Source organism: Mesoplodon mirus (assembly GCF_964341445.2).
Source record: "Mesoplodon mirus genome assembly, chromosome: 9".
Taxonomy (NCBI): Eukaryota; Metazoa; Chordata; class Mammalia; order Artiodactyla; family Ziphiidae; genus Mesoplodon; species Mesoplodon mirus.
The window spans coordinates 39601375-39628457 of NC_138985.1; the positions used below are offsets into that span (position 1 = coordinate 39601375).

Below are 27083 nucleotides of genomic sequence, written 5' to 3' on the forward strand. Positions count from 1 at the left end.
CAGGGGCGGAGACGCGGACCGTGGGGGCGGGGCGCAGGCGCGAGGAGGCGGGGTGTGAGGGGCCGGTTGCGCAGCGCGAGGAGGCGGGCACCAAGGGGCTGGGCGCGCGACGCGAGCACATGGGGGAGAGCGCGAGGCGGGGCGCGCGGCGTGAGAGGGGGCGGGGCGCGCGGCGTGAGACGGGGCGGGGCGCGCGTATCGGCGCCGCGGTCGCGTGACGCGTTTTCAAATCTTCAACCGCCGCAGCCCACTCGTTTGTGCTTTGCCACTTCCTCCTTCGCGCCCTGAGGCCGCATTCAGCCCCCGGAAACCCGGCGGGCAGACGCGGCACCTCTACTGCGTGGGTGTGGTGGCCAGCGGAAGGGAAGAGGCTACCGGCCGGTCAACGGGCCTTGAGGAGCCGTGTTTCCGCGGCCGCCCGGCGCGACACCCTCTCCGGACTCAGCATGTAGGTGCCGGGCGGCTGCCATGAACTCCAGAGCCATGAGGATCCACAGCAGAGGACATTTCCAGGGTACGAAGCCCCTCCTCCGGCTGCAGTCCCTTTAATCCTTTCCTTCCCTCCTGGTTCCATAATTGATTCTTCAGAGTTCTCGCGCTGGATCTCTGCTTCTTTTCTCTTCTGACACGTTCATCCTGCTCTGGCCTGAAGGAAGGCTTGCTTCAGGGTTTTGCCTTAGGAAGGGAACGGATCCCGGCCCGGCCCCTGGCGCTCTCCACGCTCCAGCCTCGGCCGCAAATTCCCCGTAGCGCCGTCGGTTATAAAACTAGAAGACAATGCGGGACCCGGGAACCCGCCGGGGCTCCCACAGATGCTGCGAGCCTTTGAGGCTGCCGCTTGAGCCTCGATTTAAATGCAGATGTGCTCGGGGCTTTTCGCTTCCTGATTAAACTGGGTGATTATGGGTGGATTTTTGGCCTTACTCATGAAGTTGAGGGAAAGTGTTTGTATTTCAAACACACCTTTGCTGTTTTCAACATTACAGACAGAAACGAGCAAACTTTCATTTTCAATCACTTCTATTTGGTAAAGTATTGCAGCCTGTTTTTCTTTTTTTTTTTTTTTTTGAGTATCTGACCGTTGAAATTGGAACTCTTTTTTTTTATTTTTATTTTTATTTATTTATGGCTGTGTTGGGTCTTCGTTTCTGTGCAAGGGCTTTCTCTAGTTGTGGCAAGCGGGGGCCACTCTTCATCGCGGTGCGCGGGCCTCTCACTATCGCAGCCTCTCTTGTTGCGGTGCACAGGCTCCAAATGCGCAGGCTCAGTAATTGTGGCTCACGGGCCTAGTTGCTCCGCGGCATGTGGGATCTTCCCAGACCAGGGCTCGAACCCGTGTCCCCTGCATTAGCAGGCAGATTCTCAACCACTGCGCCACCAGGGAAGCCCTGTTTTTCTTTTTAACATGTATAGTGTGTGTGGGTATATATTGATATGTATAGTGTGTATATGTGGTCTCCTACTTATGAACAGATTGAGTTCTTAAAGTTAATTTTTAAGCAGCTGTTTGGGTCTGATATGTTTTCAAAGGAAAGAATGAAATGAATGGTGATTTGGTTCTTCAAATGGACCATTGAGTTCTTCTTAATATATACACCGACTCTATGTGAAACTCAACCTTGAGCAGTCAGGAACCTTTGAGGTCTAGGTCATTCTGAGTAACAGGTTTCTTGTATTATTAAATGTTCAACATTTTAAGTACCAGTTGTGAGTGTTCAACAGAATGGCAGACGCTCCATGAGTATTTATTGAGTAAATACTCCATGCAGTTTACATACTAGGAAAACTCTTTCAAATTGGTTTTACATAGTTCACTGCCTTAATGCATAAAACACGAATAAACACATGAATATTTCCTGCAGAGTCAACTGTTGACTGTGAATAGTAGTCGTTTTGCGACATATAGTATCTGTTAAAATAGAGTATTTTGCCTTTATCCTAAGTGATAATACAAAGAAATATAAAAATGTTAATGACTGCTAAATTAGTAGGATTATAAAGATTTTTCTCTCTGTGATATTATCATATAAACAAATACTTTTAAAACAGTAGAAATTTTCTGTCTGCGTAAAACATGATCTAATTCTAAGTTTTTTAAACAATAGGTGGAATCCAAGTCAAAAATGAAAAAAACCGACCATCTTTGAAATCTCTGAAAACTGATAACAAACCAGAAAAATCCAAATATAAGCCACTCTGGGGTAAAGTATTTTACATTGACTTACCTTCTGTCACCATATCTGAAAAACTGCAAAAGGACATTAAGGATCTGGGAGGGGTAAGTCAAAACCATACACTGTAACAAAAAAGGAAAACTTTCTAATTTGTAATCATTTAACATTTTCCTTTTGGAAAAAAACTTATAAGCACCAAGCTTAAAATTTTTATCAGCTGTTTATCATTAATGAACAGTCATTTGTTTTAACCTTTTGTAGGCTGACAAAACTTTGAGGTTTCTGTGATTATTAGTCTGGTGTGAAGTTCACAATTGTGAAAAATGAGACTCCCTTGTCCTGGAGGAGTTGCTGATTGCCTTCTCATTGTAATGTTGGGATGTTCTCCAGATGGCAGGAACTCCTTGATTATGATTATTGGGAAGCTACATAAAAGTAAGATGTTATTTATAGAACAAGGAAAACCTGTTCAAACCACAAAGAGTTAAAATTTCTCTTGACTGATACAGTCTCAACAGAATGAATGTCATTAAGGGAACGATTTTGGATTATAAATATGGAAAACGTGCTTCTTTCCTACCTTATACATTGAGTAAATGATTAGGAAATTAGAAAATTTAGGTAAAATTCTAAGATTTTCTTAGGATTAAGGGTAATACTGGGTAAATTTTAGCAAGGTTAAGATTTTATTAATTTATTTCCTGATTATTCCTGCTTCAAAGATTTCTGCTGCACTTTGTCATGGTTAACATTTTTTGAATAATATGAACAAATCCTGCCATTACTAGAATAGAAACTTGCAGAACATGTAACAAGTTTTTTGGAATCGTTTATTGATGATACTTCACTTAACTGTCTTTGAAAAGCTATTCTACTTTTTTGCTATTCATTTTCTTAAAATAAAACATTGTCACACATTTGTCATAGTAGTAGTATGTACCATAATGACCATATGACTGCATTCCTAAAGTTCATGTTTTATAACCTGCCATCACTGAGTAAAGATCCCTTATTTTAAAAATTAAGTACGTAAGTGTCCAGAGAAGTATGTGACTGACCCAGGGTAGAATCAGCCTAATACCTGGACTCACATGCTACTGCACCATTCTATTCCTCTAGCAATCAGTGGCTACAAAGTAGCTATCTGATATGGTTTGAGAGCTTTCTTAAATATGATGGAAAAACTCATTAACCCTTCTAATCTAAGTCAGTAATTTTAGATTTGTGTTTTTAGCAGTGGAACCCTTCAAACAAAATCATGTTCAGAAGTCCAATGTGTGAAGTCAATAAAAAGGGAATTGCTGTAGCTGAAACAGCAGTGTAGAAGCTAGTGCAGGGACTGCCTGCCCTACCCCCTTTTTCTCTCTCCTCTCATCCCCATAGCAGTTCCTGAGGCACTTGCAAGAAACAAATTTTGAATTCACTTATGCGTTAGATAATAGCTGAGAGAGAGCTGAAAGTTGGTTTTATACACGTCAAATTTTTATCCTAAAATGGTTTGAAGTAGGTCAATGAAATGAGGAGAATATTAATGTCATAAGTTTCCAGATTTTTCCCCAAAGCTGTGGATTTTCAACTGAATTTGATTAATTGACTTTATTCTTTAATTTTTCCTAAGATTTTTTTAATCAAATTCTGATCTCCCCCCACACCATCTTTCCAATAATTCATGATGTCATGATTTCTGTCCTAGCACAGTACTATTTCTATCACTGAAAAAGACTATTACGAAGATCTCGTATGGGAGCTATAAAGGAACTTTGATTTCTATACACTAATTTAAGTTTTAAGATTCAACTTTAAGAAATGTGTAGTTAAATATTGATCTTCCGCAAAAGGACTGCTTATTAATTTTTAGGATTACTTAGTTCCTTTAACCATTTGTAATTTATTTTGCCTCAGGTTATTAACAGTGTCATCTTTTTTTAAACTGTCCATTTTATGCATTTGTTTTTTCTAGTCTGAATGAAAACATCTAAATACACCTTTTTTTTGGCGATACGCGGGCCTCTCACTGTTGCGGCCTCTCCCATTGCGGAGCACAGGCTCCGGACGCGCAGGCTCAGCAGCCGTGGCTCACGGGCCCAGCTGCTCCGCGGCATGTGGGATCTTCCTGGACTGGGGCACAAACCCGTGTCCCCTGCATCAGCAGGCGGACTCTCAACCACTGTGCCACCAGGGAAGCCCCTAAATACACCTTTTATTTGGAGAGTACACTTCTGAAGATTCAACCACTGAGAGCACATCAGTGAAGTGCTGACATAATGGGGGAATATCTCTGATAGTGGCAGGAAAGGTTGCTGTTGTAAAACCAACCATGCTTAGGCCCATATCTAAACAGTTTGGGCTAAAATAAGACAGCTGGAGAAGAAAAGAGATGTAGGGTAAGATACCTTGGCATAGTTCTGCCCTCATGAACTTGAGGACAGAATTACTTGTTTTGGATGTTCAGTGTGACCTTGAGTCATCAGAAAATAAGTTTTGAGTTTACTCTTTTAAAGACCTAGATTCCACAGTAGCTAATAAATTAAAGGCCATGATAAAACTAAGTCAACAGTACAAGACAAAGTATTAAGTATTTCGGTAGATTCAAAAATGAATCTGATGTCCATCCCACCCTCAATTTCTAATCTAAGCAGAGATGGCACTGGTACAATTAATTGTAATATAGAATGTTATAAGAGGGAAAGATTTACTTCCAGCTAAGGAATCTTGGAGGCCATTGTACAGACACAAGTTGAACTCAGCTTTGAAGAATGGTTATGATTTGGGCATATGGAAATTCATTCAGAAATTATTCCACCAGTGTCTCCCATATGCTAGCGCTATTTTAGATGCTGGGGAGTGCAAAAATAAGATGTAGTCTAATCCTCTAGGAATTCTCAGTCTATGGGAACATCAGAAACCTAAATAAATAAATTACAGTATAGCATTGTCAGTGCTTTAACAGAAGTTATGTAGAAATTGCCACTAGAATACAGAAATGGAAATATTAACTCTGCCTTTTGGATTTATAGCAGCAATAAAATTTGAGCTGAGTCTTGAAAGCCTAGTAGGAATATACCAGGTAAAATGAACAAACTAAATAGAGGAAAGAACATATTTAAAATATAGGTCTGTGTGGTTTGTCTGAGCAACTGCTAATATTAGAGTATGACTTGAGCTTGGGATTTAGATGGGGGATATGGCAAGAAACAGTGTTACATTGGGACCAGATTGTAAAAGATATTTTTCATTATTAAAGACTTATAACTCGAGGTACAGGAAATGGAAAACCAAGGGAAATGTGTCATATTAGCATAAGGACAAACATGTAGACCAATGCAATAGAAGAGAGAACCCAGAAATCCTCTCATATAGTCAGCTGATTTTCAACGGGGGTGCCAAGACCATTCAGTGGGGAAAGGATAATCTTTTCAACAACTGATGCTAGGAAAACTTAATATCAACATGCAAAAGAATGAAGTTGTACCCTTACTGTACATTATGTGCTACAATTAATTAAAACGGATCAAGATCTAAAATGTAAGAGCTAAAACCCATAGAGGAAAGTACTGGGGAGAATCTTCATGTCGTTAGGTTTGGCGTTGAGTCCGTGACTATGACACCAAAAGCACAGACAGCAAATGAAAACACAGGTAAACTGGACTTAAGAAAAATGAGAAGATTTCGTGCGTCAAAGGAAACTATCGAGAGGCTGAAAAGACAACCCACGTGATGAGAGAAAAAATATTTGCAACCCAGACATCTATGTGATTAATATCTAGAATATAAAGAACTACTACAACTCAACAAAAAACAACCCAGTTAAAAAATGAGCAAAGGACTTGAATAGACATTTCTCCAAAGAAGATACATACAGATGGCCAATACGCACATGAAAAGATGTGCAACATCACTAATCACTGGGAAATACAAATCAAAAACGGTGAGACAGACATAGAAAACCAACTCATGATCACCAAAGGGGAGAGTCGGGGGAGGATGTAAATTAGGAGTTAGAAATGAGCAGATAGAAACTACTATATACAAAATAGGTAAACAAGGTCCTACTGTATAGCATAGGGCACTATATTCCATATCTTGTAATAAACTATAATGGAAAAGAATATGAAAAAGAATATATATATATGTATAACTGAATCACTTTGCTGTACACCAGACACTAACACAACACTGTAAATTAACTATATTTCAATTAAAAAAAACACAGGTACCACCTGACATCCGTTAGGATGGCCACTATCAACATAGGTGTTGGTGAGGATGTAGAGAAACTGGAACCCTTGTGAACTGTTGGTGAGATTGTAAAATGGTGCAACTGCTATGGAAAACATTATGTTGTTTCCTCAAAAAATTAAAAATGGAATTACCATATGATCAAGCAATTCCACTTCTGGGTATATACCCAAAAGAACTGAAAGCAGGGTCTTGAAGAGATACTTGTATACCCATGGTCATAGCAGCATTATTCACAATAACCAAAAGGTGGAAACAACCCAGATGTTAATCAGCAGGTGAATGGATAAACAAAACATGGTTTATACATACAATGGAATATTACTCAACCTTGAAAAGGAATGGAATTCTGATCCATGCTACATCATGAGTGAATCTTGAAAACATTGTGCTAAATGAAATAAACCAGACACAAAAGGACAAATACAGGATTCCACTTATATGAAGTACCTAGAATTATCAAATCCATAGAAACAGAAAAGTAAGCATTAAAAGGGGCTAGCAAGGGACTTCCCTGGTAGCGCAGTGGTTAATCCACCTGCCAATGCAAGGGACACGGGTTCAAGCCCTGGTCTGGGAAGATCCCACATGCCACAGAGCAACTAAGCCCATGCGCCACAACTACTGAGCCTGCACTCTAGAGCCTGCGAGCCACAACTACTGAGCCTGTGTGCCACAACAACTGAAGCCTGTGCACCCTAGAGCCCATGCTCTGCAACAAGAAAAGCCACCGCAATGAGAAGCCCGCGTACCGCAACAAAGAGTAGCCCCCGCTCGCCGCAACTAGAGAAAGCCCGCGCACAGCAACAAAGACCCGATGTAGCCAAAAATAAACAAATAAATAAATTTACTTAAAGAAAAAGGGGGCTGGCAAGAGGGGAAAATGGGGAGTTATTGTTTAATGGGTACAGTTTCAGCTTAGAATGATGAAAAACTTCTGGAGATGGATAATGGGGAAGGTTATACAACATTGTGAATATACTTAATGCCACTGAATTGTACACTCAAAAGTGGCTTAAATGGTAAATTTTATGTTACGTATTTTATCACAATTTTTTTTTTTAATGGGTGGGAGATTGGGCTTCTCTTGAAAAACTGGAATCTCTGGCAGTGCTGGGGCCACATATTTATGGAGATGAAAAGAGTACTTGATGTGTAATTGTTCATTTGTATTCTTGCTGGCCCTTGTGGGCATTTGAGTCTGTCATCCTTAGAATATATAAAGGTACTTTATTTACTGGTGGATGAAAATGTTACTCAGAAAAAAAGGAAGTAATGATTTGCATTTAACCAAGGCAGCTCCTGGTCTTAGCAACAAATTGTGCTTAATGCTTAGATGAAATTAACTAATTATATACTTTGCTTCATTTTTTATTTTCTTCATTTATGTTGTGAGACCCTACAGAAATTAGATACAGCTGCTTAAAATATTTTGAGTCTCTCATTTATGCAAATAGTTAATGATTAATAGTATTTTTTCTACTTCATTTTCCTGCCTTTGGATGGCAGTGATTTTCAACACTGACTTATTTGGTACATGTGTTTATAAATTCAGACATTTAAGCAGTGGTTTTCAAACTAGGGAAATTCTCTTCAAAGCAGTCATACACTTTTTTGGGGGTTGGGTGGGTGGGCTACGTTGGGTCTTCATTGCTGCGTGTGGGCTTCAGTAGTTGCAGCATGCTCAGTAGTTGTGGTACGGGGGCCTGAGAGCCCTTGGGCTTCAGTAGTTGTGGCGCCTGGGCTCTAGGGCCCCCAGCGTTGGTAGTTGTGGCACTCAGGCTCAGCTGCTCCACAGCATGTGGGATCTTCCTGGAACAGGGATCGAACCCATGTCCCCTGCATTGGCAGGCAGATTCTTAACCACTGCACCACCAGGGAAGTCTCAGTCATACACTCTTAAAAGTAAGGGTTTCCTACCTTTTAATAGTTGAAGCCTTAAGGAAAGATGTTATAACTTTCTAAGTTTGAATTGTGCTATCCAGTATTGTAGCCATTCGCTACATGTGGCTATTGAAATTTAAGTTAATTAAAATTAACACAGTTTAAAATTCAGTCACATTAATTACACTTCAGGTAGTCTAGTCACATGTGGCAGTTGCTACCATATTGGACAATGCTGATAAAGAACATTTCCATCATTACAGTGAGTTCTATTGGACAGTAGTGCTTTAGAGCATGGATATGAAACAGAATACCTATGTTCACACAACGTTGTAAATCAACTATACTTCAATTAAAAAAAAATTAAGGTTAAAAAAAAAAAGAGTACCTGTGTTCAAATTCTCTTACTACTGGTGTAACCCTCAAGGTAAGTCACTTAACTTCTGTTTTCTTCTCCACAAAATAAGGATAATATTAGTATTATGGGTTGTTATGTGGATTAAACTAATTATGATATATAAACTACGTGCTGTTGTTGTGTTATTAGAATTCTCATTGTACTTTCTCAGAACTCTAGGTTCAGAATAATACAGTATAGAAATTTAGAATATTAAAATGCATCAAATTGGCATTTTCTACTGTGCCTAGCATATGAAACAGTTTATGGTTTATATGACTTACTTAAAAATACTTTGTTTTCCTTTAGCGAGTTGAAGAATTTCTCAGCAAAGATATCAGTTATCTTATTTCAAATAAAAAGGAAGCTAAATTTGCACAAACCTTGGGACAAATTTCTCCTGTACCAAGTCCAGAATCTGCATATACTGCAGAAACCACATCACCTCATCCCAGCCATGATGGAAGTTCATTTAAGTCTCCAGATACAGTAAGTCTCTGAAATATGCTTTGAGACTCTGGGAAAGGCTACAGGATTTTATAATTTTCAAGAGTGGGCTGATAGCAGAGTTCACTTAGGTAGAATAATATCTACATTAAGTGTGGCTTTCCAGTCATTAATAAGGTTGCTGTTGTATATAGAAAGGTGATTTTTCTCCTAATAGTGCTTGTGTAGTCACACTCTGATTCCTAAAATATGCCCTTGCATTTAGTGATGGCTTTTATTTTTAGAGTAATTTACAACTAAAGAGTGACAGCAGATCATTTTTAAAGAAGGAATAGAAACCTTTTGTTTGCTTCAGAGCAGGGGTAAGCAAACTATGGCCCATGGGCCAAATCCAGCCTGCCGCCTGTTTGTTTACAGCCTGCGAGCTAAGCATGGATTTTACAGTTTCAGGTGGTTGGGGAAGAATTCCAAAGAATACTTTGTGACAAGTGGCAATTATGTGAAATTCAGATTTCATTGTCCATAAGTAAAGTTTTACTGGAACAGAGACATACCATTCATTTACATATTGACTGGTTGCTTTACTGCTGTAAAGGCAGAATGGGATAGTTGCAACAGAGACTATATGGCCTGCAGAGCCATATAAACATGTACTATCTGGCCCTTTAAAGAAAAAGTTTACCAACCCCTGTACTAGAATTACTAACATCATATCCCTACCACTCAGTTGCCAGTAAGTTGTAAGATACAGTGAAGGATAAATTAAATTGATTTAATTGGGTATGAAAAGGGAAAGAGATTGAAAAATAGTGTTTATCTCATTTTTAGATTGAAATTAATTATTTTAAAATATCCTCCCCAGGGCTTCCCTGGTGGTACAGTGGTTAAGAATCTGCCTGCCATTGCAGGGGACACAGGTTCGATCCCTGGTCCAGGAAGATCCCACATGCCACGGAGCAACTAAGCCCGTGCGCCACAACTACTGAGCCTGTGCTCTAGAGCCCGCGAGCCACACTGCTGAGCCTGCGCACCTAGAGCCTGTGCTCTGCAAAAAGAGAAGCCACCACAGTGAGAAGCCCACGCAATGCAACAAAGACCAAATGCAGCCAAAAATAAATAATAAATAAATTTTTTAAATAAATTAAAAAAATATCCTCCCCAACTTATCTACTGCAGCCGTTTGGAAAGCAGGGAAAAATGGGAGCGGGAGAGAACAGGTAAAAGAAGTGATTGTTATATAAAAGATACCTCTTGGGAAAAAAAGAGACAAATACAAAGAAGAAAAAAAGTCAAAGAAGAAGAGACCAAGGAAGCCTCATGCATTCTTTCAGTTAATGCTTTTTTGAGGAACAAGGTTGTACACCAGTGACTAGTTCCAAATTAAATGCTGCTATTAGCGTTTCAACTGCTTTTCCTAGTGTTTTGTTTAAAAAGTGAAATACTATGTAAAAATAGTATATATGGTTTACTCATATCCTTAGATCTTTGGTTAAAAAGGAAATTAAAATGTAAACTTACTATTTAAATTATAGATAGAATTTCAGATCAACCTATTTTATTTTTCATGTTGAATGACATTTACTACAGAACTGACCTTGGGTCTCATTAAGCTGAGTTTAGGCTCTACCAAAAAAAGAAGAAACAAACTTTTTAATACAAGATCTTACTACAAACAAAGACCCTAAGGAAATCACTTTTTACTGTACATTTATTATGTTGATGGTCATTAAGACTTGTACAAATAAACTTTATGTATTTTAAATTTCATATTTATATTAAAATTCATCTTTAAATTTTATCTACTTGCTTTAGCTATTTTATCTTTTTAAAATTTTTTCCAGTGAGGCACTATGTTATAACTATTGTTCTCTGGTCTTTTTATAGGTGTGTTTGAGCAGAGGAAAATTATTAGTTGAAAAAGCTATCAAGGACCATGTAAGTAGGAATTTTTAAAATTCACAGTGTATATTCTATTACTAAAAACTGAAGTGTAGGGGGCTTCCCTGGTGGCGCAGTGGTTGGGAGTCCGCCTGCCGATGCAAGGGACATGGGTTCGTGCCCCGATCAGGGAGGATCCCACATGCCGCGGAGCGGCTGGGCCCGTGAGCCATGGCCGCTGGGCCTGCGCGTCCGGAGCCTGTGCTCCGCAGCGGGAGAAGCCACAGCAGTGAGAGGCCCGCATACCGCAAAAAAAAAAAAAAAAAAACTGAAGTGTAAAAGAGAGATGTTCTTGAAATCATTTCCTCATTTTTAATAGGAAAAGCCTAAATATCAGCAGGTATCTCATAAAGAACAGAATCTGCTTTTCATGAAGAAACGCCTCCATCTTGTGGCCTTTTAAAATATTACTGGACACTTCTGAAGCCTGTGGCATTTTTGTGTCTTTAAAAGAAATAATTTCTTGAAACTATTAACTGTAAGGCTACAGGGTACATTAATTGTCAAGAATATGGTAGTAGGGCTTCCCTGGTGGCGCAGTGGTTGGGAGTCCACCTGCCACTACAGGGGACACGGGTTCGTGCCCCGTGTCTTGGAAGATCCCACATGCCGCAGAGCGGCTGGGCCCGTGAGCCGTGGCCGCTGGGCCTGCACGTCTGGAGCCTGTGCTCCTCAACGGGAGAGGCCACAACAGTGAGAGGCCCACGTTCCACAAAAAGAAAAAAAAATATGGAGGCCCACGTACCACAAAAAGAAAAAAAAATATGGGAGTATATTAAACAGAAATAGTTTTAGAAATTTCAGAAGAAAAAAACTTATGTCCTCATGGCTATTGTAACTGTATAGGGTCTGTTCTGAATAACCATCTCAGTGACATTAAGCTTCAGATAATATTTTTAATTTAGCTCATTTAAAATAGTAATTTCCTATAAAAAACTATCAAACTTTTTTTTAACAGGATTTTATTCCTTCAAACAGTATATTATCAAACGCCTTATCATGGGGAGTAAAAATTCTTCATATTGATGGTAAGGATTTTATTATTGCTTTTGACAATATTTGTTATAAGTGTCTGTCTCTTCATTCCTAATTTTAGATAGAATTCTGATAGCAAGAGATACCTGTAAGGGTAATTCTTTCATCTAAATTTACTACAATTATAAAAATAGCAGCGGTTAACTCCAAAGGTAAAAATGCTAATCTTAAACCCTTCTTTCTTTTAATAAAGACATTAGATGCTACATTGAACAAAAGAAAAAAGAATTGTATTTACTCAAGAAATCAAGTACTTCTGTAAGAGATGGGGTATGTTATTTTCCTTAATTTTTAAACTAATTAAAGAAAATGGTAAGCTTGGTTTTTATTTATGTATCTATAAATTTTTTTGCCAAGTGGAAAATATTACTGCCAGAATATCCTAGGAGTAATCCTGTGTACTATATGCATGTTTCCATCATTTGAATAAATTGTTGCATATCATTTTACTTTAGGATTTACTCATGAGGTAAAAGTTGTTCCAGGGATGGTGGCATAGTTTTGTTTTCTTCTTTGGTTGCTGCTACAACCAAGAAAACATATTTTTGTTCATTCTGAAGGAAAACAGCACAATTAACATATTACATGAGAAGCTCCTGGTATGTATAATATACTCCTTCTGGGAACATAAATAGGAAGTAGGCTTACTGTTCAACTGCTCTATAAATCTTGTCATATAGTTTGACTGTGTGGCCTGACCACAAAATATTTGTTAAACAAGTGCATTGGGCATTGTTATCTGTTACACCTAATGTTCCATATCTTCAGTTTCTTCCCTTTTAACTAGCTTCCCCCTCAAACCCTCTATATAGAATCAAGCCTCTTCTATCCTTTAAAACAGGGGTCCTGTTAGGAACCAGGCCACAGAGCAGGAGGTAAGCAGCAGGCAAGCAAGTGAAGCTTCGTCTGTCGCTCCCCATCACTCCCATTACCGTCTGAACTAACAGCCCCCAACCCCACCCCTGTGGAAAAATTGTCTTCCATGAAACTGGTCCCTGGTGCCAAAAAGGTTAGGGACCTCTGCTTTAAAACAAATACAATAAAACCTTCCTTGACCTCTCGTCCCTACCAACTATTCAGTCTTTATTTATCCAGACATCTCACATTTCCACTTTTACACTTCCCATTCACTCTTCAACCTATGAGGTATAAAACTACTGACCAATCTGGCAAATCAAGTGTACACTTTTTAAAAACCAGTCATATTGGTTCTCTCAGCTATTGTTCACTTCCTCCTTGAACTTACTTTCATCTGGAACTTCTCTCCTCCCTTTGCTTTCTTATAGTTCTCATATCTCAGAACATTCTTGTGTGGTCCACTGTTTCTTCACCTAATCCTTAAATGAACCTAAAAGGTAAACAAATGTTATAGAAGAATGTATATAAAGACATGAAGCCATAAGTAGGATGGCATGTTTTGGAAATTTTCTGCAGTATAATACAACCTGATCTTTGAGTGGGAAAGTGACAGGAAATGAAGCTAGAAAAATTAGCAAGTTCAGATGGACCTTGCACGCTCTATAAAGCAGTTAGATTTTATCTTGAAGTGTTTGGAACATTATTGAGAGATAATAGGAGAGTAACCTGGTTGGATAGGTATTTTGGAAGGATCCTGTGGTTGCCAGTTAAGAATATTTGCTGGCAAGACTGATCATTTTACTGTCATCATAGTTCTACTTTTTCCAGAATACCACATAGTTGGAATCATACAGTATGTAGCCTCTTCAGATTGGCTTCTTCAGTTAGTAATAGGCATTCAGAGTTCCTCCATATCTTTTCATCACTTGATAGCTCATTTCTTTTTATCAATGAATATTCCATCATCTGGATGTGCCACAGTTTACCCATTTACCTTTTGAAAGACACCTTGATTGCTTCCAAGTTTGGCTGCCTGTGGCACCTTTACAGCTGCAGTTTCATACCTGGGGCCCACTCTCAGGTCAGAACTGTGAGAAAAAAGAAAGAGGAAATAATACAGGGATTCCCTTTGTATTCTTCTAACGGCAAGAGCCTCTATCCTGATTCTTTGTGGCCAAAAAGATAGGGTTTGTATAGGAGTAATCGCCACTGGCTCTGCTATTGCTGCGAATCTCATGACTAGAGGTCCATTCTTAAGGAGACATTGCAAGAGAAAAGGGGGAGGGGGGTGATGGGAAATGTACCCCCTTAAAGTTAGCTTTTCCAAGTTTTGTCTTTCTTCTGCAATATATCTGCTTTTGTTTACTTTTAGTCCTCAAGTAGTTGCTTATTAAATTCTGTCCAGAGTTTTTATTGTCATCAGTGGGGAGGGACCATATTGAACATATTCCTTCTTGACTGGAATTGACAGGCTAATAAATTTTTTACTAATTCCTTTGATGAGTTTATCACAAAGGTTTTGCTGAATGAGGGCATAAAAATAACTTACATGACTATTTTTAGATTATTTTACTAACCATGCCTTTTCTTTATTGGTTCATTTCTTTCTGTGAAGACATTATAGCTAAAAGGCAAAATATTTGTTGAGGGTATTGTAAAAGTGAGCTTGTATTACTAAGTTCCATACCACTGGCTAAAATCCTTAATTCCTGAATGATCTTTGTTTTCTTTCATTTCTTTGGTTGAGTTGATTTTGAAAAGCAGTTTTTTCTCTTTTTTTCCCCATGAAACTGCAATAATCACCCTTCCTTTATTTAGTTGTTTTCCTATATGATTTTTTAATCTTGAGGATATTGAGCAATTGCAGTAGCTGTTTTCACTGTACTTTCAAGCCCACTGTTTTCACCATATATATGTTTATATATAAATTTTTTTTTAGGGGAAAAGAGTAAGTATTGGCACACAGAAAGCAAGAAGTAAGTATTTTGATTTCCTTAAGGGTGTTTGTTTTGCTTTTAGAAAATAGAATAAAACATATAAAAACTTCTAAAAAATCATGTAACCAACCCTTTAAATGACTTTTTCAGTGGTTCTTAGCCTTTTTTTTTCTTTAGAACACTGACCCCTATGGCAGTCTGGTAAAGCCTATGGACCTTTGTTAGAATAATGATTTTTTTTTTTTTTTTTTTTTTTTTTCGGTATGCGGGCCTCTCACTGTTGTGGCCTCCCCCGTTGCGGAGCACAGGCTCCGGATGCGCAGGCCCAGCGGCCATGGCTCACGGGCCCAGCCGCTCCGCGGCATATGGGATCCTCCCAGACCGGGGCACGAACCCGTATCCCCTGCATCGGCAGGCGGACTCTCAACCACTGCGCCACCAGGGAGGCCCATGATTTTTAAAACATTTTTTCTTATCATTATATTACTAAGAAAATTAATTATATTGAAATTCAGTTATCAGAATATTTTTCAGTATAAAATAGTTATATACTTGTTTTTATTACACATTAAAAAGTTCTAGCAGTGATTATAATTGCTACTGTAATTTTGTTTTGAAGTGATGAGTGTAAATGATGCTTTGAGATATTTGTAGTAACTAATATGATATGAAAATATGTTTCAACTGATATCAAAATTACAAGCATTGGGCCTCCCTGGTGGCGCAGTGGTTGAGAATCCACCTGCCAATGCAGGGGACACGGGTTCGAGCCCTGGTCTAGGAAGATCCCACATGCCACGGAGCAACTAAGTCCATGCGCCACAACTACTGAGCCTGCGCTCTAGAGCCCGTGAGCCACAACTACTGAGCCCGCGTGCTGCAACTACTGAAGCCCGCACACCAAGAGCCCATGCTCCGCAGCAAGAGAAGCCACTGCAATGAGAAGCCCATGCACAGCAACAAAGAGTAGCCCCTGCTTGCCGCAACTAGAGAAAGCCCTGCGCAGCAAGGGAGACCCAACACAGCCAAAACCAAATAAATTAAACAAATAAATAAATAAAAATTACAAGCCCTGCTAATACTACTGTGTGATTCTTTTGCTTATACGCAAAATTGAAGGACATGTTACATTTCAGTTAGAGATTAGTGAACATAAAAGTTAAATTTTTTTTCCTGTTCTAGCTCAAAATCCTGAATTCTGCTTATAGATCGTTTAGGAGATCCATTCAAGAATCGCAGAATATAGACAGAGCTCCTGTCATTTTGGAAATGGATTTATAATTGTAGGATACCTTAACTGAGGCTGAAAACTTCAAATTGAAATGAAATGGATAATGGATACATAGTTGGATTATTTTAGCCAGAGTAGTTTTGTTTAAAAAAAAAAATTCTGGATTTTTAAGCATCTAATATCATGTTTTGTATATTCCCAAGCAGGTAGACTCAAAAAGCCTTTTGTAAAGGTGGAAGATGTAAGCCAGTAAGTATCTTAAATTCAATCTGTATGATTTAAATACAATATTAAAGGAGAAAATCTAACTAATTAAACTGTTCCCGCTAATACTGTTAGGTCCCTTTACGCTAGATTTATATGATATTAATATGCATGTGGCAGAGTTTCAAAAAGTAGCATTACTTTGTGCTCAAGGACTAAATTAAGTTTCAGTAGGTTTTAGATAATAATTCCTTGAAAATCTAGTTTAGAGCAATCACAAGACCAACTCATTTTTCAGTATTTCAAATAACCATTCTCTGGCTAAAGGTAATACTATATGATTTAGAACTACTACTTAAAGACTGCATCTACATTTGTAAAAAAGAAATTATTAGTTACTACTTGGAAATACAAAATCTGAGTATAACATCTAATTTGGTAGTTTTCCCAAACTCATTCTGAAGCTCTATAGAATAATCTTAATGAAGACTACAGATATAAGTAGACTAATTTGGCATGGGGAGAATTAGATTTCTTTCTCTTGACATTCTAGTTACTCATTTAGACATGTGTGATTAATTCTCTTGGGTGCTCACTGAGGTGACAAAGCTGTGTTGAACACTTCTTTTTTTTAAGTGTGCTACTGTGAGAAAAAAAAGTACAATTTAAAATTAGGCCTGGAGGGACTTCCCTGGTGGCCCAGTGGTAAAGAATCCTCCTTCCCATGCAGGGGACACAGGTTCAATCCCTGGTTGGAGAACTAAGATCCCACATGCTGTGGGCAGCTAAGCCCTCACACCTCAACTATAGAGCCCATGTGCTGCAAACTACAGAGCCTACATGCTCTGGAGCCCACGCACCACAACTAGAGAAGAGAAAGCCTGCATGCCGCAACAAAGAGCCCATGTGCCACGACTAAGACCCAACACAGCCATAAAAATAAATAAATATTTAAAAAAATAAAATTAGGCCTAGAGAAGCATCAATAAGTGGAAAGACAGCCCATGTTCATGGATTGGAAGACTTCATATTTTAAGATGTCAGTACTACCCAAAGTGATCTACAGATTTAATGCAATCCCTATCAAAATCCCAGTGACTTTTGTTGCAAAAAAAGAAAAATCTGTCCTAAAATTCATATGGAATCTCAAGGGATGCTAAACACCCAAAGTAATTTTGAAAATGAAGAACAAAGTTGGAGGTCTACACTTAACCAATGTCAAAACTTACTACAAAGCTGCAGTAATCAAAACAGTTTGGTACTGACATAAAGACAGATGTATAGACCAGTGGAATAGAATAAAAAGCCCAGAAGTAAATCTTTATATATATGATCAAATGATTGCTGACAAGGATGCCAAGAACATTCAGTGGGGAAAGGACAGTCTTTTTAATAAACAGTACTGGGAAAACTAGATAGCCACATGCAAAAGAATGAAGTTGGACCCTTACTTTATACAATATATAAAATTAACTCAAAATGAGTCAGAGACCTAAAACTATACAACTCTTAGGGAAAAAACGGGGAAGCTTTGTGACATTGGAATTGGCAGTAATTTCTTGGATATGACACTAAAAGCAGAAGCAAAAGAACTAAATTGGACTATGTCAAAATTATAAATTTCTATGTGCAAAAGACATAACAGTGAGAAGGCAACCACAGAATGGGAGAAGATAGTTGCAAGTTATATATCTAATAAGATGGTAATATGAAGAACTCAACAACAGAAAATCAAATGACCCAATTAAAAAATGGGCAAAGGACTTGACATTGCTCCAAACATACCCAAATTGCCAACAAGCATATGAAAAGATGTTCAACATTACTAATCATCAGAGAAATGCAAATCAAAATCACAATGAGAAATCTATTACCTCACAACCATTAGGATGGGTACTATTTTAAAAAGAAAAAAGTGTTGGTGAGGGTGTGGAGATATTGGAACTTTTATGCACAGTTTGTGGGATTAGAAAATGGTGTAACCACTATGGAAAACCGTATGGAGAGTCCTCAAAAATTTTGAACTGCTTGCTGTATGATCCAGCAACTCCACTTCTGAGTATATATCCAAAAGAACTGAAAACAGGGTTTAGAAGAAGCACTTGCACATGCATGTTCATAGCAGCACTATTCACAATAGCCAGGAGGCAGAAGCAACCCAGATGTTCATCAACAGATGAATGGATAATATGGTATATACACACAATGGAATATTATTCAACTTTAAAAAGGAATGAAATTTTGACACATACCACAACATGGATCAATCTTAAGGACATTATGCTTAATGAAATAAGAGGAAAATACTACCTGATTCCACCTAATGAGGTACCCAGAGTAGTCAAATTCATGGAAACAAGGTAGAATGGTGATTGTCAGGGGCTGGTGGGGAAGAGAGAATGGGGAGTTACTTATTTTATATGTGGATACAAAGTTTCAGTTTTGAAAGATGTTTTGAAACATGTTTTCTTTGGTCATAAATATTCTCATGTATTTGTCTTTTTATTCTTGTAGGCTTTATAGGCCATTTTATCTTCAGCTGACCAGTATGCCTTTTATAAACTATTCTGTTCAGAAGCCCTCCAGCCCATTTGATGTAGATAAGCCATCTACCACCCAAAAGCAAACTCAGGTTAAACTAAGGTTGGTTTAACCGTCAAGTAATTTTTTATCTTTTTAAACAAATACTTAAAATCATTCATTTAATGCCATGGTGTGTGTGTGTGTGTGTGTGTGTGTGTGTGTGTGTCTAATCACTGTTGTGCTTTCTCCCCTGGATATTTTTAATGCCCCTTTGCTAGATTTAAAGTCTGAATCTTTTTTTCAAGTATGTCACATTTAGACACTTTAGATGGGGGCTGTGGGGGGGTGCTTAAAAATATTTGCAAATAATTCAAATGTGTTGTTTCTTTTCAGTGATCTGAGATATTCTCCAGAATAATCGTTACATTCTCAGTTTGCTTCTCAATTTCTTAAAAAGAAAAATGGCTAAAAGTATTTGTTTATGTAAATCTCTGCAAATTATGGCAGATGCTGTTTGATAGTTGAGGACTAAATTTTTTTAAATTATTCCTTACGTTCAGTGGTTAATCTTTTACCATATATTTCTATCAGGATCCAAACAGATGCTGATAAATGTGGTGGAATCCCAGTTCAACTCCAGTTAAAAGAGAAGAAAAAAAAGGGATATTGTGAATGTTGCTTGCAGAAATACGAAGATCTCGATACTGTAAATGTGATTTTGTATTTAGAGGGTTGATATTTCTAAAACTATGAATAATATTTGCCGTTTAAATTTTAGCTTATTCTTTTGATTGTGGTTTACAACTTGGTAATTAAGTAGTAGATACTTCTTTTTGATAGAATTATCTTGAATCTTAAGAACCCAAAGTGGGGAAATGTGTATTGAAAAATCATTTTTATCCACTCAACAAATATTTATTGAGCACCTGCTGTGTACCAATTACTGCTCTGGGTGAACAGCATTGAACAAAAGCGACCAATTCGCAACCCTTGTGAAGATTACATTCTATGGAAGGGGAGGAGAGAGAGCTAGCCACAGGATAAGAGAATAGTGAAGTATATAGAGAGAACATTAGATCAGTGCTATGAGAAAATAAAGCAGGAATGAAGGTGTTGCTATTTATTTAGACTAGACAAGGAATACCTAACTGATGAGGTGGTAATTTGAGTAGAGACCTGAGAGAAGTTGAGGGAACAAGACTCGTGAATGTTGAAATAAGCAATGCAAAAGTGCTAAGTGAAACTGATTGATGGGATCAAAGAACAGATGTTGGACTGAGTGATGGTGATAGAAGTCAGCTTTCGGATATGACTGTAAAGGCGGGGCCAAGAGGATGTGCAGTGGTTTGGATGTTGGGAGGGAGAGAGGGTGGGTCATGGGTCACTGCATGCTTCAGGCCTTAACAATTAAAAAATGGGCAAGTGATTTACTAATGGGAGGATGAGAAGAAAGTGGAGACAGTTCTTTGAAATAGCAGAAAGAGAAATGGTTGAAAATATATATGGGATAAAGAGAAAGTTTTAAAAATGGGAACAGTTACAATTTGTAAACTGATAAAAAGAGCAAGAGCTTTGGATCCAGGCTAGCCCAAGTTTGGATCCTGGCTTCCTGTCTGTCTATGAGACTTTGGACAGTACCTGGCACTGTGCTTATTAAATATTAGCTATTATTGTTTGAATTGTTAATTCTTAAAATACTAGGACGATCTGTTTTGGTGCTTGGTTTTGGTAGAAGATGGTGGGAAAGTTGAGAAAAAATATTTGAAAATATCTGATCCATAAACTACCTCTGTCTTCAGATTCTAAATTGGAAGTTTGTTTTATAACTGAAAGTTTGTGTCAGTTTTTTGTGTTCAGTTTATATAATAAAGTATAAAAATACAGTTAGTTTAAAATTATTTTTAATCATAAGCTGAACTTTCTCAGAAATATTTGCCCTTCCCAAAAATCATTTTGAAAATTTAAATTGTAGATTGGTCCTGAAATTTTACTTTGCTGTTGCAATAAATTAATCTAAAATGGATGTTTTCCTTAATATTAGTTTATGGATCCTAATTTGATGCTCAGAGGATGTTGGGGCTAAAAATCAACCACAAGAAAGGAAAATCAAAGTAGAGGCTGTGATGGATATTTTTTCATTTTTCTTTTTTTTTTTTTTTTTTTACAGTTTTTCATGTATATGATCCCTAGTCACTAAGAATATAGAAAAGGTTTTGTTTTTTGAAACTTTGATTTCACAGTGATTCAGTTCCACCTGTGTCGAGGCATTCATTTAACAAATTTGATCACAGGAAATTAAGCAGCAAACAGGGCAGATATATTCCCTACCCTTTTACCATCTTACGGTCTGACAGAGGAAATAGATATGAAACATGTATTTGCAAGTAGGATGAAAAGTGAAGTATGAAGTGCAGTGGTAATAGAGTACTGAATGTAGAATGAGGGACAAGGAAGGCTCAACTGAGAAAGTGACATTTAAATCAAGACTTAAAGGATGAATAAAAAGAGTTAGTGGAGGTAGAGAGGAACTACACAAAAGTTGGAAGTTGTTTTTCTTAGTTCAGTTAGTTATTTTTCCATCCAAGAACATGAATAAACAGAATCTGAACTTACAAAGTTAATGTTTCGTTTCTCATTAGTTTTAACATTACTGGGCATACATAATTTGTATATGGTAAATTTTGCAAGCAAGGAAGGAATACGTTTATTTCTAGAATACTGTATTTTTTGTGACCAGTGAAGAATTTCGTTTTTGGAATTAAAATTAAATCATTGCAAGTTAAAATCAGTGCTCACTTTGGCAGCACATATACTAAAATTGGAACGATACAGAGAAGATTAGCATGGCCCCTGCGCAAGGATGACACGCAAATTCGTGAAGCGTTCCCGTGTTTTTAATAAAGATGTTAAAAAATAATAAAATGGATAACCAAAAAAAAAGTTAAAATGATATGAAACTGGGGAAACAGAAATGAGGTTCTTCCATGATCACCTTGATACAGGCTTCTAGTTACAATTTCCTGATCAGCTGATTGATAGACAAATGATAGAATTAGCCTGGAGATTCCACCTATTCAGAAGGAACTTTGTTTCCTCTGAGTTTTATCCCAATACACTGAACTTGTTGACTTTTGTTCTTAACCACCCTTAAGATTGAGAAAAGCCTCTCGGTACTCAGTCATAAGCACTGGGTAATTGAGATCATTTATTCCTTCATTCTCAAAATTTTTTTTATTCTTCCCAGCATTAGTTGTACTTCATCTTTTTTTTACTTAATCTCTCTTCTAGATTCTTGTTTTGGATTCTTGTATGTTATATAACATTTCATGTATTTAATATTTTATAAGCCCTACCTTACTTATTACTTAGTGGTAACTGCATAAGGATAAAATAAAGTAGTAAAGAGAATTGTTTTCAAAAATATTAGCACACTCTAAATGCTATATGTTACTGTTGTTTTTCTTCAGCTTTATCTTCATTTTCTGATGTAGCTCACTGGTTTTCAGTTCCCTTAAACTACTAATTCATTAGTACTTGACTTTTCTGATTGAAAAATGGAAGACTAAAAACCAAAGTACTTTTAGTGGTTTCTCAGCAGTTACTTTTATTCTACTTATTTTAAGTTCTGATAAAGGATATTTTTTTGGAGTAGTTATTAGATACTTAATTTTAGGGGCATGAGAATATTAGAAAAAAGTATCTACTTTAAAATATAATTATGATTTATATACTTTTTTGTTTTATTTTAGCATCTTCTAAGTGAGCAACACAGAAACTTTGCGCAGAGTAATCACTATCAAGTTGTTGATGACATTATATCTAAGTTAGTTTTTGACTTTGTGGAATATGAAAGGGACATGCCTAAAAATAAAAGGTAATTATCAACTCAAGTTTTAAATTTTACAAGAATATTAAACCATTAAACTAAAAATAAATCCAATGTTTTCTGTTCTTAGAAGGATTATATTTTCAGCATAGAAATATGGTTAAGAACTGATTGCTGCTTTTCTCTCCCTCCTCCACCGCCACCAAAAATGCTTACCTTATTATTGCTTTTTTTGGGGGGGGGGGGGTACGCGGGCCTCCCACTGCTGCGGCCCCTCCCACTGTGGAGCGCAGGCCCAGCGGTCACGGCCCACAGGCCCAGCCACTCCGTGGCACGCGCAACCCTCCTGGACCGGGGCACGAACCCACGTCCCCCGCATCGGCAGGCGGACTCTCAACCACTGCGCCACCAGGGAAGCCCTCTTATTATTACTTTTAAGGCTCTCTTCTTAACATAATCTAAAAGGGGAGTTGGCAAACTTTTTCTATAAAGAACCATATAGTTAATATTTTAGGCTTTGTGAACCACAAAAAATAAATAGATGGCAGAACAGATTTGGCCCGAGCTGCATAAAGTGTGAATACAGTGATGTTCAGTATACAGTAACTGTACATTGACAAAATGAGCCTCATTAAGATTATTCCCATAAATCTAAAAACGAAATGCTTTCATATGAAGAATATACCCTAGAATTGGTAATAACTCAATAGGTTGTTTAAGTCCTTATATCTGTTTTTAGACCAATCTTAAGGCATAAAGAAGACTATAAATATGATACCAAGCTACAGCTCCTGAAAATTAACTAGAAAGTTTTTTGGCTATATCTGGGTAGAACAGTTCCTAAACCTCTTATTTCTGTAACATTCAGAATGATTGTTCATGACTGATTTAATATTTGGAGAGGAAGCATATTTCCAACTATTAAAACTTACATGGGCTACTGTAAGAATTTAGAATTCCCTAAAAACTCATTCTGCAGCAAAATTCTGAACTAATACTTATATATAAACTGGTTTATTCCTTAATTGTCTTATTATCTGCACAATTTTTATCTCTATAGACAAGTCACTTAAAACATCTCTGGACTTTAAAGAAGAGTGATGTTGGACTAGTGTTTTTACGTTTTATATCCATTTGTTCAAGAGGAGTCTTAAGTGAAAGTATCAACAAAATAAATAGAAAAGGAACCATTCTGGTTTTGAAGGGGCAGGTGGAATTCTATATTTCTCTTCATTATCTGTGACATGTATAACATAAAACATAACTAGTGAGCTGTTAAGTTTTTTTCTCTTTGTAATTTATGATTGCCTAATACAAACTAGCATCCCAAGGGTATTAAGAGGCTCCATGAAGAAGAGCGTTTCAGGTCAAATCTGTGTGTGAAACTTAAGGATTACTAACTTGTCATCTTTAGAAGTATAATGATATAAGGTTTCTGGCTCACTATAATATTGGATTGTTTATTTTTAAATATAAATAAATATCCATTTCTGCCTTAGGTTTCCCAATACTCATTCTCTACATGCTAAGTCAACATTAATGTAAATCAAAGCATAGAAATTAAGAAATTTTTCAGGATAGTGAAAAAATTAGGAACAGACCCAAATCCCTTTACTATCATCTTTCTTTGATTTATATGATCAAAGTAGTTTTAAATACCAAAGTCAAGATACTGCTTACCTCTGGGAGGAAGTGGAAGAATGTGGATAAGGAGTGGCACACTAAAGTTTTTAGCTATATCTGTAAAGTTTTATTATTTTAAAAATATCTAAAGTGGACTTCCCTGGCAGTCCATTGGTTAAGACTCCCCACTTCCACCACAGGGGGCATGGGTTTGACCCCTGGTTGGGGAACTAAGATCCTGCATGCCACATGGCGCGGCCAAAAGAATAAAAGCATCTAAAGTAAATGTGGCTAAATAGTAAAAGTTCTATATTTTTGTAGTGTTTTCTAAGTTAAATAAGTTTAATAAACAGTTTTTAAAGATTTTTACTAATTTAGTTTTTAAATACTCAGGAATTTTTGATAGCAATTTTAATTTTTTTCTTTTTCCTCTAAAGAATAAAATACAGTGTTGGATCCCTTTCTCCTATTACTGCAAATGTTTTGAAAAAGTCTGAACCTAAAGAAAGGATGGAATTACAACATACTTCTCAGAAAAACTCCAGGGAAAATATACAAGTGATGGAGCACGGTTTCCTGGATAAAGAAACCCAGGAACCTGAACAAAAGTTTATGTCTACTTCAGAACACATCCCACATCCTTCAAGTGAATTAAGAAGACATGATGATAAAACATCTAATAAATGTTCCATGTTAAATCTATCTGAAGATGACATAAAAGAGAATTTTATATCTCTAAATTTTATATCTCTATCTCCATATAAAAATAAACAGGAATGCATTCTTGATGTTCCTGAACATAAATTAATTATAAATGAAAATGACTTAGAAGTAAGGGTGGATCACCGTCCACATAGGCAACAGGCATCTGTACAAGTTTCTCATTTCAGTACAGATAATAGTTCATCTCAACCAAAACAAAAGTCAGATACTGTGCTTTTTCCAGCAGAGGATATGAAGGAAAAGGACCTTCGTTCAGTATTTCATCATGATTCTGATCTGTTAGCAATAAACAGTTCACAGAAGCACCTAACAATTCAGGCAAAGGCTCCATGCCAAAGCCCTACTGAGGAAGCCAACCCATGTGACATCAAGAATATGGATAGTTTACCTTCTGGTAAAATCCATCGGAAAGTGAAAATACTATTTAGAAGAAATAAAAAAGAAAATCTGGAACCAAATGTGGAGTTAGATAAGAAAAGAACTGAATTTCTTACTCCACAAGAAGAAAACAGAATTTGTAGCTCATCAGTACAATCTCTACTGGACTTATTTCAAACCAGTGAAGAAAAGTCAGAATTTTTGGGTTTCACAAGCTACACCGAAAACAATGGTATATGTGATGTTTTAGATATTTGGGAAGAGGAAAATTCAAATCTGTTATCAGTGTTTTTCTCTTCCCCTTCAACTTCTACATTTTCTGGTTTTTAGATTTAAAAAAATAAATACCTTTCAGAAGCAATGAAGATCATATTCTTGAAATTTTTAAGAATATGTATAAAAATTCTTAGTTTTGGGGGTGAGGTTTTGCCAATTTTGTTTACAGAAATGTAAATATTAATAAAGGTAATGTGTGCATTTTTTTCTACAGAACTGAATACCTATTCTAGAAAAATTGTAGAATAAACTTGTGACTCATCTTATTTTGCATACTATGTTCATAATTGTTTTCTAAGAACTATTATGAATAATAAGTTTGCTTTATGTCAGTGAAAACTAGTTTCAAGGGAAATTTTGAGAATATCAAAATGTAGCATTATGAATTTAGATATTCTAGTTATATCTATTGTCTGTTAAAACATTTCCATGATAACATAATACTGCTTTTAAAAACCTAATTTTCATACAGAAAGGAAAAATTGTATTTCAGTGTCTGAGTTCTGGAAATCATTATTACCAGAAACATTGACACATGAGGGTGAACTAGTTGGACCATGCTAGGGTGTTGGCACTGAGAAGTTAGGTTATTTGTAGAGATAAATAGAAGCCATGAGGGAAAAACTTAACCAGGCTAGCATATGGAATGAAATAATTTTTCTACTGTTCTTATTTACCTTTGGAAATAATTTCTTCTCTTTAATCCCTAATTTGGTATCAAGAAAAGAAAGGGAAAGAATGGCAATGAACTAGATATGTTTTGAAACATGCAGATTGCCTTTGGTCAGTCACTTGGCGATTCAATAATTTAGAGAAAATTCAAATATCAGGAAAATTTCAACTCTCAACAGTAGATGGTTCACAATAAAAATTAGTGCCAATGAATATTATATGAATACATTGTCAACTAAAATAAACAATTTTATTGTTCATGCCAGTACTTAAAGGAGGATCACTGAAATATCCTTTATAGTGCATACATGCATTTATGTTTTAAACAAAAAATCCCTTGGAAGATTTTTACGCAGGACAGAAAATTCCATTTATAAGTATGAGGGTTCTTATAATGACATATCATTTTCAGTAGTAAACTCATGTAACAACAGACAAATAGCCATTTTCAAAATGCTCTCATATCGTGACCATTTCAAAAGCAGTTCGTTCTCTTATTGTTAACAAACATCTTTAACTTTGAAGGGATAAATTAAGTGGTTGGTTTTTTGTTTTTTTTTTTTCAAAAACTCTTTGAGGTCCCAAAGACTACATTAGTTACCCCTAATAGTAATCCCATAAAATCTTTACCTTGTCTTAGCACTTTCAAACAGCATAAAAACAGTCGTAACGGCAACTCCACAGGTTGGGTTCCCACAGGAAGTAAACTCTGTGATGG

The 27083-nt window shown here is 36.9% G+C and overlaps 1 protein-coding gene across 3 annotated transcripts; it reads left to right on the top strand.

Annotated features, from left to right (window-relative positions):
- Positions 1–254: 254 nt before the first annotated feature.
- DBF4 (DBF4-CDC7 kinase regulatory subunit) lies at positions 255–25959 on the top strand. Of its 3 annotated transcripts, none has more exons than XM_082632745.1 (12): positions 255–514; positions 2106–2278; positions 9004–9183; positions 11026–11076; positions 12038–12107; positions 12308–12384; positions 14912–14948; positions 16344–16389; positions 18859–18987; positions 19459–19573; positions 22617–22741; positions 24754–25959. In XM_082632745.1, the coding sequence occupies exons 1-12, from the start codon at positions 469–471 to the stop codon at positions 25745–25747; spliced, it is 2043 nt and encodes a 680-aa protein (XP_082488871.1). In that variant the 5' UTR covers positions 255–468; the 3' UTR covers positions 25748–25959. The 3 variants fall into 3 exon arrangements, with proteins under 3 accessions (XP_082488871.1, XP_082488872.1, XP_082488873.1); XM_082632746.1 differs by having other exon boundaries at positions 16347–16389; XM_082632747.1 differs by lacking the exon at positions 9004–9183.
- Positions 25960–27083: the final 1124 nt, after the last annotated feature.

Excerpts from the sequence above, each read along its gene's own strand:
- DBF4 (XM_082632745.1), top strand. The coding sequence starts at position 469 with ATGAACTCCAGAGCCATGAGGATCCACAGCAGAGGACATTTCCAGG. Across the intron at positions 12,385-14,911 it reads GTACTTCTGTAAGAGATGGG|GGGAAAAGAGTAAGTATTGG; the intron begins GTATGTTATTTT and ends ATTTTTTTTTAG. Across the intron at positions 22,742-24,753 it reads GACATGCCTAAAAATAAAAG|AATAAAATACAGTGTTGGAT; the intron begins GTAATTATCAAC and ends TTTCCTCTAAAG.